The 12,447-nt window shown below is 36.5% G+C and overlaps 1 protein-coding gene across 3 annotated transcripts in view; it reads left to right on the top strand.

Annotated features, from left to right (window-relative positions):
* LOC118544814 (phospholipid-transporting ATPase IB) overlaps positions 1-12,447 on the top strand; it is a 581,647-nt gene that overhangs the window by 161,640 nt on the left and 407,560 nt on the right. For all 3 annotated transcript variants that reach the window (XM_078070549.1, XM_078070551.1, XM_078070550.1), the window contains exons 13-16: positions 608-685; positions 3,431-3,519; positions 8,570-8,614; positions 10,275-10,350. In XM_078070549.1, the coding sequence (XP_077926675.1) occupies positions 608-685; positions 3,431-3,519; positions 8,570-8,614; positions 10,275-10,350 (288 nt within the window). The remainder of the gene's footprint in view (positions 1-607; positions 686-3,430; positions 3,520-8,569; positions 8,615-10,274; positions 10,351-12,447) is intronic.

Here is a 12,447-nt window from a genome sequence, read left to right as displayed (position 1 = left end):
CCTCAGCTTCCTAGTCTACGAAACTGGAGGACGTTGGTCCCTATTTATTCCAGGGGTTCTTGTGAGGATTAAGGGAGATCATAGAGGCAGAGAGCTGAGCGGGTGCATGCCTCCTGGTGAGTGGAGACAAAATGGCTGCAAATTCTGCTCCTGCTTTTACAGTCTAATTAGTGCTGCACGAAAGATCTCGTAGTTGTGTCTATTTCAGTGTGCATTGCATGTCAAAGGTCATGGGGACCATAAACTTGGATTCTGGTGCAAGAGTGGAGAGGTGTAATTTTAAAGCAACTGCCATGCCATGAAGCACTGGACTTCAGCAGCCAGTATTTGTAGACTATAATCCCATGAAGAAGGTATTGGCTGAACTCAGAAGTATGGGTTAGTCTAGGTCATGCAATGATCATCTCAAAACCAAACCTTCTGTATATAAATTGCTTGTTTTCTTCCTCTAGCACAGTGTTTCTCTATACTAATAGCCACTGTACTTTCACCCCCAAATTAAAAATGAGCACTAATATTATCTGTTGTAGCTTCTTTTCTGTGTTAGTCTAAATGAAGGATTAATGGTATATATTTTCTGAAGCGCCCTCCACCCCTTCTCTCTCAGGACACAGACATGTATTATCTAGGAAATGACACTCCTGCAATGGCCAGGACATCAAACCTTAATGAAGAGCTTGGGCAGGTGAGAGCCTCTTTGGGAACTTGGGTAGTGGTGACTCCAGCATCAGGAGAGACCAGTGCTAGAACCACGAGAGATTTCAGAAAAACAGTTGTCTATGAACGTGGTTTTGATGTCTGAAGAGCTATATATACAGCATTTGAAAGTATTGTGAAATAGAAATGTTAGTTGGCTTTGACCTGCTTTTCGAGGCATCAATATATTTTATTATCTAGAAGGTGCCTGCAAAAAAAAATAATACAAAAAATATACGGCAACATTACTCTGGACATTAAAATTGTTTATCAGGAATAAATGATAGCGAAAATGGTGGCTCAGATATGCAGGTATTGGGTAATCTTACAAAACATGGGGCAGCTAATTTGAAGGACATAAATCTATTAAATTTCTCACACTTCTTAGATTTTGTTTCTGGAGCATTCCAGGGAACGAGTTTCTTTTCTGCCATTACCCTTGAAACTCCTATTGCCTTTAATGAGTTGTGTTTTGCATTATATCTTCATCTTATGTTGAAATTACTGTAAGGAATATCCTCTTTTGAATGCATTGCAATTAAAGATTATAATTTCATCTTATACATCTTATTTAAACCTTCCAACAGCCCTAGGGGGTGGGTGCTATATATGTCAGACTAAATTTGCCTCCTCTTTGAACCCTTTTACAGTTTTTCAGGTAAAGTTATTTGATCTTTCTTCTATGCCCCCATAACAGTCTCTCCAATTATGAACACAGTAAAGTGAGAGACATGTTAGAGATGTGGTGTCTGTTTCATCTTGAGCCTTTTGAGCCCACTCAAGGGTGTGGATGTGTCTGGGATGAGGTCTTTGGTTGCCTTGGTCAGTCTAGCATAGTGCTCAATATCCCATTGTTCTCAGGACCCATTAACTGGATCCTAGTAATTGAAGGATTAAAAGTGCTCAAGTTGTATCCAGGATAATAATGCATCCTAATTGGGAATATGGGAAAAGTTTGCTTGCTCAAAAAGTTTTGAGTTGGAACTTAAGGATAATAGGAGAATGAGAGCAAACCTGGATAATTCCTTATTAGAAATTTTTCATTTTTTAACATTTTCATATAATCTTTTAATTTTTTAAAAAAGGGGCAGAAGGAAACACTTCATTGGAAGGCTGATTCTACTGAATTTTTTATACCCCTAGACTTACTGCATAAAAAACTTATATAAAAACTTATTTATAGTTGGAGCATGAATTACCCATACCTTACTAATATTTTTGTTTCTATGTAATATTTGACTTCTTTAGGAACATTAATAATTTTCCTTTACTTGACAGCCCTTTGATTGCTTTAAAAATAATTCATAGTGTATTTGCCTATATTGTATCATTAAGAAAAAGTACAGAATAAATAATTCACAGTATTAATCCCTCTTCCATAAAACAATAAAGCATGGCTTCCCCTTGTGATTCTTGGAGTACATCCAGCATCCAGCAGCAATCATGGCCTGAGAAACTGGAATTTTTACTGGAGACAATTCTGTTAGTTACTCTCCCTTCAACTAATCCATGACATAATTTTCCAGGATGTTACACATAAAATGATGTTCCGTATCTTCTGGCCAAGCTCTTTGTTTCATAGATGTGGAAATTGGGGCTAAGAAGGATGAGGTGACTTTTCTAGAGTCCACATGACTAGTTAGTATCCAGAGCCTGAACTGGGCTACTATCCTCTTGTGATCTTGAACTCTTTTCCTTCTTCCCCATCACATGATCCACTGGAGGGAACATAATTCACACAGCACCTATGCATTTTGAGTTCATCTCTTTTGCATCCAGTTAATTATGTCAAAATGGTTGGCTTGTTGACCTCTAGAAATTTTATCTTTTCACCTTTGTATGTTGAAAGCTTCGTGTATTAAGTCTGTAAAATTTTGTATCTCAGAAAGTTACATATAATCTATAGCAGTCCTATGCTGCCTTCATGTAATCTTGATTGTTACTGTGATGGAGGAAGATTTGTTTGTTCTGTGTTGTTTCAGTATATGCCTTCCTAATTCAACTAGGAGTGGAGTGATTAAAAAATATTTGAGGGTTGCCAAAGTTTGAGCTTGTTGTCTTGATATATTGAACACTAGACTGGAGTGATGTATGAGATTGTGGGAATAGGTTGGAGAGTGATCTGTGTCTTTGAGATGCCTTATGGTAGAACTTAGTGCTTAGGCTTATAGGTTGACATGGCTCCAGGCTGTTACTGAAGCCTCCTTTGCACATTTCCACACAATTCAATTCTAGGCTTGGTTAGTGGAAAAGATTTTTAAGTGGTCTAAGTGTGAAAATATATTAATTTTATAATAATATATAATTGTATATAATTATAAAATGTATTTTACTGTAAGGATATTTACCATTTAAAATTAATAGAGATTTTTGACTTTCTCTGCTTGACTTATTTCACTTAGGATAATCTCCAGTCACAAACTGAGGGTTCTAGAGGGGAGGGGGTGAGGGGATGGGTTAGTCCGGTGATGGGTATTAAAGAGGGCACGTACTGCATGGAGCACTGGGTGTTATATGAAAACAATGAATCGTGGATCACTACATCAAAAACTAATGATATATTGTATGGTGACTAACATAACATAATAAAATAAAAATAAAATAAAATAAAATAAAATAAAATAAAAATAAAATTAATAGAGATTTTGAAAAATATAGAAGGGGAGACATGATCTATTGGTCTCTGCATCTTAGCTACAATGTTGATGTATGTTTCTTCTATTCTTTGATTTAGGTGAAATACCTATTTTCTGATAAAACTGGAACTCTTACATGCAATATCATGAACTTCAAGAAGTGTAGCATTGCTGGAGTAACCTATGGGTAAGTATGTTCATCACTTACTAAAAATTTGATTTGTATTCTTCCAACAAATAAGTTTATTTTTAGCTGCTTAGCCAAATGCCTTCTTGATATTTTCAAAGGATATTTATAAGGGATTTAGATATGTAATTACTACTGAATGTATTTAATATTTAATGAGTCCCAACTTTGAACAGTTAACCAGTTTATTCTGCAAATATTTACCTAGTGAGAAATCCCTGGATTTAATGCTATAAGTTTAATTTTAAAACTTTAATTCTATAAATTTAAATTCTATAAGTTTATATTTATAATCTAATAATTATAAATGTCTTACTCATATTTTGATCTGAATGCCTGTCTTTTTTATTGGTGTTTAATTGATATGTAACATTATTAGTTTCAGATGTACAACATAATGATTCAGTGTTGGTATATACTGCAAAATGTTCACCACAATAAATCTAGTAAAATTTATTTTTTCTTGTGATGCAGCATTTAAGGTCTATTCTTTTAACAACTTTCAAATATGCAATATAGTATTTATTATTAACTACAGTCTTAATGTTGTATGTTAAATTCCTGTGACTTATTTATTTTATAAAGGGAAGTTTGTACCTTTTGCCCCTTTCACCCATTTTGACCATTCCCTACCTCCTGCCTCTGGCAACCACTAACCTGTGCTCTGTATCTATGAGCTGCTGCTGCCTTTTTTTTTTTTTTTTTTTGAGTGCACATATAAGTAAAATTATGTGGTATTTGTCTTTCTCTGTCTGACTTATTTCACTTAGCATAATAGCATCAAGGTCCATCCATGTTGTCCCAAATGGCAAGATTTCCTTTTTATGGCTGAATCATATTCCATTGTGTATATGTGCCATATTTTCTTTATCCATTCATCCATTGATAGACTGAGGTTGTTCCTATAGCTTGACTATTGTAAATAATGCTGCAGTGAACATGGGGTGCATATACCCTTTTGAGTTAATATTTTCATTTTGTTTGGATAAATATCCCAAATTGGAATTGCTGGGTCATATGGTAGTTCTATTTTTAATTTTTTGAGGAATCTCCATATGGTTTTTCATAGCAGCTGTACCAATTTACATTCCCACCAATAGCACACAAGAGTTCCACATCTTTGGCAACACTTGTTATTTCTTCTAACCATTTTAACAGGTAGGAGGTAATCTTTCATTATAGTTTTGATTTTCATTTCCCTGATGATTAGTGATGTTGAACAAATCTACATGTATCTGTTGGCCTTCTGTGTATCTTCTTTGGAAAAATGTTTACTCAGATCTGCCCATTTTTAATCAGATTGTTTTTTTGTTTTTTTTGTTTTTTTGCTATTGAGTAGTATGGGGAGATATATATATCTATATATATATCTATATGATATTAACCCCTTCCCAGGTATAGGATTTACAAGTATTTTCTCCCATAGGTAGGTTGCCTTTTCATTTTGTTGATGATTTCCTTTGCTGTGCAGAAGTTTTTAGTTTGATGTAGTCCCACACTTGTTTATTTTTGCTTTTGCTGCCTTGCTTTTGGTGTCAGAGCAAAAAAATCATTACCAAGACCAGTTTAAAGGAGCTTACTACCTACATTTTCTTCTAGGATTCTTATAGTTTCAGGTCTAACATGAAAGTCTTTAGTCCATCTTGAGTTAATTTTTGTATATGGTATAAGATAGTGGTCCAGTTTGATTATTTTGCATGTAGCTGGCCAGTTTTCTCATTTATTGAAGAGATTGTTTCTTCCCCATTAAATATTCTTGGCACTTTTGTCAGAAATTAACTGACCCTAAGTGTGTGGACTTAATTTTGGGCTCTGTTTTCTGTTCCATTGATCTATAGGAGTCTGTTTTTATGCCAATACTGTACCATTTTGATTAGTATAGCTTTGTAATATAGTCTGAAATCAGACTTGTGATGCCCCTAGCTTTGTTTTTGTTTCTCAAGATTCATTTGGCAATTTGGGTCTTTGTAGTTCCATATAAATTAGAATTGTTTGTTCTATTTCTGTGAAAAATGCTGTTGGAATTTTGGTAGGGATTGGATTGACTCTGTAGATTGCTTTGGGTGGTATGGACATTTTAACAATATAAATTTTTCTAGTCTACAAGCATGAGTATCTTTCCATTTATTTTTTATTTTTTTTAATTATGTTATGTTAATCACCATACATTACATCATTAGTTTTTGATGTAGTGTTCTATGATTCATTGTTTGCGTATAACACCCAGTGCTCCATAAAGAACGTGCTCTCTTTAATACCCATCACCAGGCTAACCCATCCTTCCACCCCTCTCCCCTCTAGAACCCTCAGTTTGTTTCTCAGAGTCCATAGTCTCTCATGGTCTGTCTCCCCCTCCGATTTCCCCCCCTCATTCTTCCCTTCCTGCTATCTTTTTTTTTTTTTTTTTTTAATATATAATGTATTATTTGTTTCAGAGGTACAGGTCTGTGATTCAACAGTCTTACACACTTCACAGCGCTCACCATAGCACCTACCCTCCCCAATGTCTATCACCCAGCCACCCCATCCCTCCCACATCCCACCACTCCAGCAACCCTCAGTTTGTTTCCTGAGATTAAGAATTCCTCATATCAGTGAGGTCATATGATACATGTCTTTCTCTGATTGACTTATTTTGCTCAGCATAATACCCTCCAGTTACATCCACGTTGTTGCAAATGGCAAGATTTCATTCCTTTTGATGGCTGCATAATATTCCATTGTATATATATACCACATCTTCTTTATCCATTCATCTGTCGATGGACATCTTGTCTCTTTCCATAGTTTGGCTATTGTGGACATTGCTGCTATAAACATCGGGGTGCACGTACCCCTTCAGATCCCTACATTTGTATCTTTGGGGTAAATACTCAGTAGTGCAATTGCTGGATCATATGGTAGCTCTATTGTCAACTTTTTGAGGAACCTCCATACTGTTTTCCAGAATGGCTGCACCAGCCTGCATTCCCACCAACAGTGTAGGAGGGTTCCCGTTTCTCCACATCCCTGCCAACATCTGTCATTTCCTGACTTGTTAATTTTAGCCATTCTGACTGGTGTGAGGTGGTATCTCATTGAGGTTTTGATTTGGATTTCCCTGATGCCAAGCGATGTTGAGCACTTTTTCATGTGTCTGTTGGCCATTTGGATGTGTTCTTTGCAGAAATGTCTGTTCATGTCTTCTGCCCATTTCTTGATTGGATCATTTGTTCTTTGGGTGTTGAGTTTAATAAGTTCTTTATAGATTTTGGATACTAGCCCTTTATCCATTTATTTTATCTTCAATTTCTTTCATGTCTTACAGTTTTCAGTATACAGGTTTTTCACCTCCTTGGTTGAATTTATTCCTAGGCATTTTTTTTGATGCAATTGTAAAAGGGATTTTTAAAATTTCCAATAGTTCATTATTAATGTATAGAAATACAAGAGACCTTTCTGCATTGATTTTGTATCCGGCAGCTGTACTAAATTCATTTATTCTCACAGTTATTTGGTGTATTCTTTAGGGGTTTCTGTATATATATAGTATCATGTTATCTCTAAATAGTGACAATTTTACTTGTGTCTGGTTTGGGTGCCTTTCATTTTTCTTGCCTAATTGCTGTGGCTAAGACATCCACTGCTGTGTTGAATAAAAGCGGCAAGAGTGGGCATCTTTTTGTTCCTGATCTTCAAGGAAAAGCTTTTAGCTTTTCACTAATGAGTATGATGTTAGCTGTGGGCTTGTCATATATGGCCTTTATTATGTTGATGTATGTTCCCTCTATACCCACCTTGTTGAGAGTTTTTATCATAAATGGATATTGAATTTTGTCTAATGCTTTTTCTGCAGCTAGTGTAATGATCATATGATTTTTATCCTTCATTGTGTTAATGTGGTGTGTCACATTGATTGAGTGCAGATGTTGAACCATTGCTGTATCCCTGGAATAAATCTCAGTGGATCATGGTGTATGATTTTTTAAAATGTATTGTTGAATTCAGTTTGCTATTGCTTTGCTGAGGATTTTTGCATCTATGTTCATCACATGTATTGGCCTCTAATTTTCTTTTCTTGTGGTGCCCTTGTCTGATTTTGGTATCAGGGTAATACTGACCTTGTAAAATGAGTTTGGGTTTCTCTCCTATTGTTAGGAAGAGTTTGATAAGGATTGGTGTTCTTCTTTGAATGTTTGGGAGAAATCACCAGTGAAGCTGTCTGAACCTGACTTTTGATTGTTGGGAGGTTATTGATTACTGACTTAATCTCCTTACCAGTAATCAATCTAAGATTTTCTGTTTCATCATGATTCAGTCTTCGTCTGTTGTATGTTTCTAGGAATTTATCCATTTCTTATAGGTTGTCCAATTTGTTGGTATAAATTGTTCATAGTAGTGTCTTATGATCCATTGTATTTCTGTGTTATCAGTTGTAATTTCTCTTCCTTTATTTCTGATTTTGAGTTCTCTTTTTTTCTTGGTGAGTCTAGCTAAAGGTTTGTCAATTTTGTATATCTTTTCCAAGTACCAGCTCTTAGTTTCATTGATCTTTACTATTGTCTTTTCCCCCTCTATTTCATTTATTTCTGCTCTAATCTTTACTACTTTCTTCCTTATACTAACTTTGGGCTTCATTTTTCTTCTTTTCTAATTTTTTGAGGTGTAAAATTAGGTTGAGATTTCCCTTGACTTTTGATGTAGGCATTTGTCACTATGAACTTCCTTCTTAGAACTGATTTTGCTACATAAGTTTTACTATGTTGTATTTCCATTTTTCTTTTGTCTCAACATATTTTCTGATTTCTCTTTTGATTTCTTCTTTGACCCATTGGTTGTTCAGAAGCATATTGTTTAGTCCCCACATATTTGTGAATTTTCAGTTTCATTCTGGTAATTGTTTTCTAGTCATACCATTATAGGTGGAAATGATGCTTGATAGGACTTCAGTTTTCTTAAATTTATGGAGACTATTTCATGGCCTATCTATGATCTATCCTGGAGAATGTTTTTGTGTGAGTGCCCCTTTTGATTACAGTTTTGTGACCAGCTATTTCCCTCTTTCTGGCAGTCATTTTCCAGAATTGACAAGAGAACCATCGTCAGATGATTTTTGGTAAGTAGATTCTAGCACTTCTTGATGCTTTAGTGGGAAGGAACAATTCTGTATTACATTTTTATCTGAATATTTTATAAATAAAATTTCATAGTTGTTATTCCAAGAGAGAACCAAATTAAAATTTTAAACATGAATATGGTGTTAAAAGTGTAGTGGAACTACAGGGATTTAACAAAAAATAGCAAGTCCTTCATTTAGTACTTCCAACTCACTCCCCACTTCTTAGCATAATGTCTTCAAAGTTGTAACATACATATTGCAGCATAGACCAGAATTTTATTCTCATTAAAGGCTGAATAATATTTCATTGTGTGTGTTTACCATATTTTGTATATCCATTCATCTGGTGATGGGAATTTGGACTTTTTCTACCTTTTCTAGTATGAATAATGCTGTTATGAACTTTGGTATAAAAGTATCTGAATCTCTGCTTTCAGTTTTTATGGGTATATACCTAGAAGTGGGATTGGTGGGTTGTGTGGTAATTTTTAACTTTTTGAGGAACCACCAAACTGTTTTCCACGGCAGTTGTACCATTTACATTCCTGTCGGTAACACACAGTTTTCCCATATCCTCATGACACTTGTTAATTTCTGTTTCTTTACTATTTTATAATAGCCATCCCAGTGGGTGTAAAGTGGCATCTCATTTTGGTTTTGATTTGCATTTCTCTTAGGATTAGTGATGATATATGCTCATATTTTAAGATTTATATACTAACAAAGCTGATTGGCAGGGCTGTGTGTGTAGGGGAGACAGTGTAGTTGATGTCTGACTGGTTTCCCTATGGGATGATCAGCCAGGACCGACTGTTTACTCTAAATGATAAGCCTTCCATGGCTTGCTGGGTGCAAAAGGTTTAGTTACCTGGCTGCAAGGGATGAGGGAGGGTTCCTGCAGGCTGACTCTTCCTCAGATGGACTTGGAACCCCTCCTACTTCCCACGTTCCCCTTATCAGACAGGTACCTCTGGCTGCCATTTCCTCAGCATTCCCAAGGTTCTGCTGGGGGCATCAGCTTGCATTCTAGGCACTTCCCCTTGTAAGCTGCTGGTTTCTGCTGTACTAAAACTCTGACAACCAGAGTTCAGACTGACATCACCTTGACTGTGGTCACTTCTTCCATTGTCTTTGTCCTGAAGAAGGAGATTCAGGAGGAAGTGGGAATACAGGAATATACTTAACCGTTCATACTTTCTTCAGTGTGATAGCACACAGCCATCATATCAAGCTTCCTTCCTCAAAATGATTTGCCTCCTTCTCTCTCCTACATATGAGCTCTGGCCATAAATGATTGCACAGATGTGATGCAATCATTCCTCTTATTTTACCTACTTTGAGCAGATACTCTGAAGTTTTCCATGGTAGGAGTTAAACAGACCAACCAAAGTGACAAAGTGTTGACCCCTGCCTGTTTCTTCTCCTTATAACTATGTCATTGTTTATAGCAACTTATAAAATATTTTGCTTATAGTAGGGCTAAATTTTTCTGTCTCAAGGTTTGAAATAATATACAGTATTCCAAATCTTTAAAAGTTTAATATAAATCTATAGGCTTTTTAGGTGTAGTTCTTCTTGAAGACAGATTCGTACTACGTTTGGGCTAATTTTAAAGGAACTTCTGAACTGAATAAATATTTTCTTGTCTCTCTCACAGCCGGATGCCTCCTCCCCCTAGTGACTCATGTGACTTTGATGACCCGAGGCTCTTGAAGAACATCGAAGATCATCACGTAAGGCCACCATTTTGCTTCTAGGACATTACATAGCTTATGGTGCACTTCTATTTATGTGTATGTGTAGTGTCTTGAAATTTGCAATTTTAGACCTTGGGGAAGAGACGCAGTTTTACTTTTCTGGTGTTAGTATTCAGGGAAGTGATCTTAAATAAATAGTATGTGGTTAACACTCTGGATAAGTTAATGAAAAGCTGAATTAAATATGTGGTGAAGATAGAAAGTTGCACATCAAGATTGAGATGAGTCTTACCATGGAATTCTCTAACATTGTGGATTTCTTTTGCTTTTTAAGATTTCTGTAGTACTATTCACAGTTGTGAATCTAACAGGTCATGCATTTTGGAAAAGCAATCTCAATATGCTTGGACCAGGATAATTTAGGGAAGGAAAGTAAGGCAGAACAACATGTAGCATTTATAGCATCCTACTGTGTGCCAAACATTTGATGTGTATTTCCTTTAGCACTTGAGTCACCCCAGAGAGGTGACAGGAAGCTGTGTGAAAATATTGAGTTGGCCAAGAGTTACCAGCAAACAAATCTAGAAATGAGACTCAGAACCTTAGTCTGTTGGATTCTTAACTATGACATCACATTATCTCAACTATTCCAACAAACCAGGATTAACTATAGGATAGCCTAAATTCGTTTTAAAAGCTACTTTGAAAAATACTGACTTAGAAAAGTATTTAATGATCGAAGCATTTTGTAACCAGTTTAATCAGTATAGATTAGACCTGATATTATTTTTTTCTGAAAAATTTTCAAAGTTAGGTACACGTGAACAAAATTAAAACTTTATCATTCCAAAGTTTTGTTAAGGTACAAATATTTTTAAGACTTTCTCTGAATTCACAGTGAGGAAATTTCCTGTTCTCCACTGCACTTGCCCATTTGTTGATGCTAAAACCTTCCCAGCCATGGTTCTCAAATGTGAGTGTGTAAGGTACCCATGTCCACAGGCTAGGATGCAGACATTCTGCTTCAGCCCCCTGTGATGCTGCTGTAGTGGTCCCAGATCACACAGTGGGTGCTGCTGAAGTCCATGCTCTGTGTCACCCTCACAGGCATGGATGTGGTCTTTTTTTTGAATTTTGATGTTAGAGATAGGTCCAACTACTAGGCTAGAGGTTCTCCAAGTAGAAGAGTGGCATCTCAGAAGAAACTTTTGTAGAGGAGGGTACCTTTAATCAAGGATGTCAGAGGACACATGGGCCCTGTGAGGACTTGCTTTCGGAAAAGAGGACTCGGGTATTCTCAAATAGTACTCAGAGAGTGTTTAGGTTGCCTAAATGTGTCTGTTTGGGTTGGGGTGGTGAATGGGTAAGAAGGTGGAAGGGTGTCCTAGAGGCTTAGGAAACTGCTGTCAGTCTCCTTTCAGGAAGTTTGTTTTCCTGGCCCAGATCAGTAGGTGAGAAAGCAGCAGAGGAAGTGAGGTGAGCCTAGTGCATGGAGTACCTCGGGATCCCAGTGTGGGCTCAGGAACAGCAGGACATGAGTGGATCCCTGTTTAAGTAAGAGACTCACTTATCTATTCATTCATCTTGGTAGTTTATATCAGTCACCTTTGTAGGAACTAGGGAAAGAGATGAATAAAAAACACTCAAGGGATTTCTACAGATGTAAAATCACTAGGCGCCATTGTATACCTTTGCATCATAGGAATAGGTATGGTAACACTCCCTGAGAAGGTGATTTTGTTTTGTGTAGATAAAGGAGTCTTATCTCTTTGGTGGGTGTTAAGGCTAACATAATTGTTGCAATGTGGGCATTGTGGGCACCCACACTGGATGGTATTTCATTCACCTAACATGTGGGCTGGTATAGAAAACCAGTGGACAGGGGGCAAATCTCATTTGGAGAAGAGATCATTGGGAGACACACTCTATTTGCTGCTGGGATCTCTATTTTTGGAATCTTGAAATACTGAGCTCAGTTAATTTATATACACATACAAGACGTTCTCTTCAAAACTGAACCCATGTGTGTGTGCTGGGTTTTTGACCGCTGATTACATGCTCTTCTCTAGCCTGTCCTCTCTTGACCTTTGAGTGGACATCTGAGCTTGGATCAGGATCCTCTAATGGGCATTT

This window comes from Halichoerus grypus, chromosome 4 (genome assembly GCF_964656455.1).
Source record: "Halichoerus grypus chromosome 4, mHalGry1.hap1.1, whole genome shotgun sequence".
Classification (NCBI taxonomy): domain Eukaryota; kingdom Metazoa; phylum Chordata; class Mammalia; order Carnivora; family Phocidae; genus Halichoerus; species Halichoerus grypus.
This window is presented reverse-complemented; position numbering and strand designations above follow the sequence as displayed.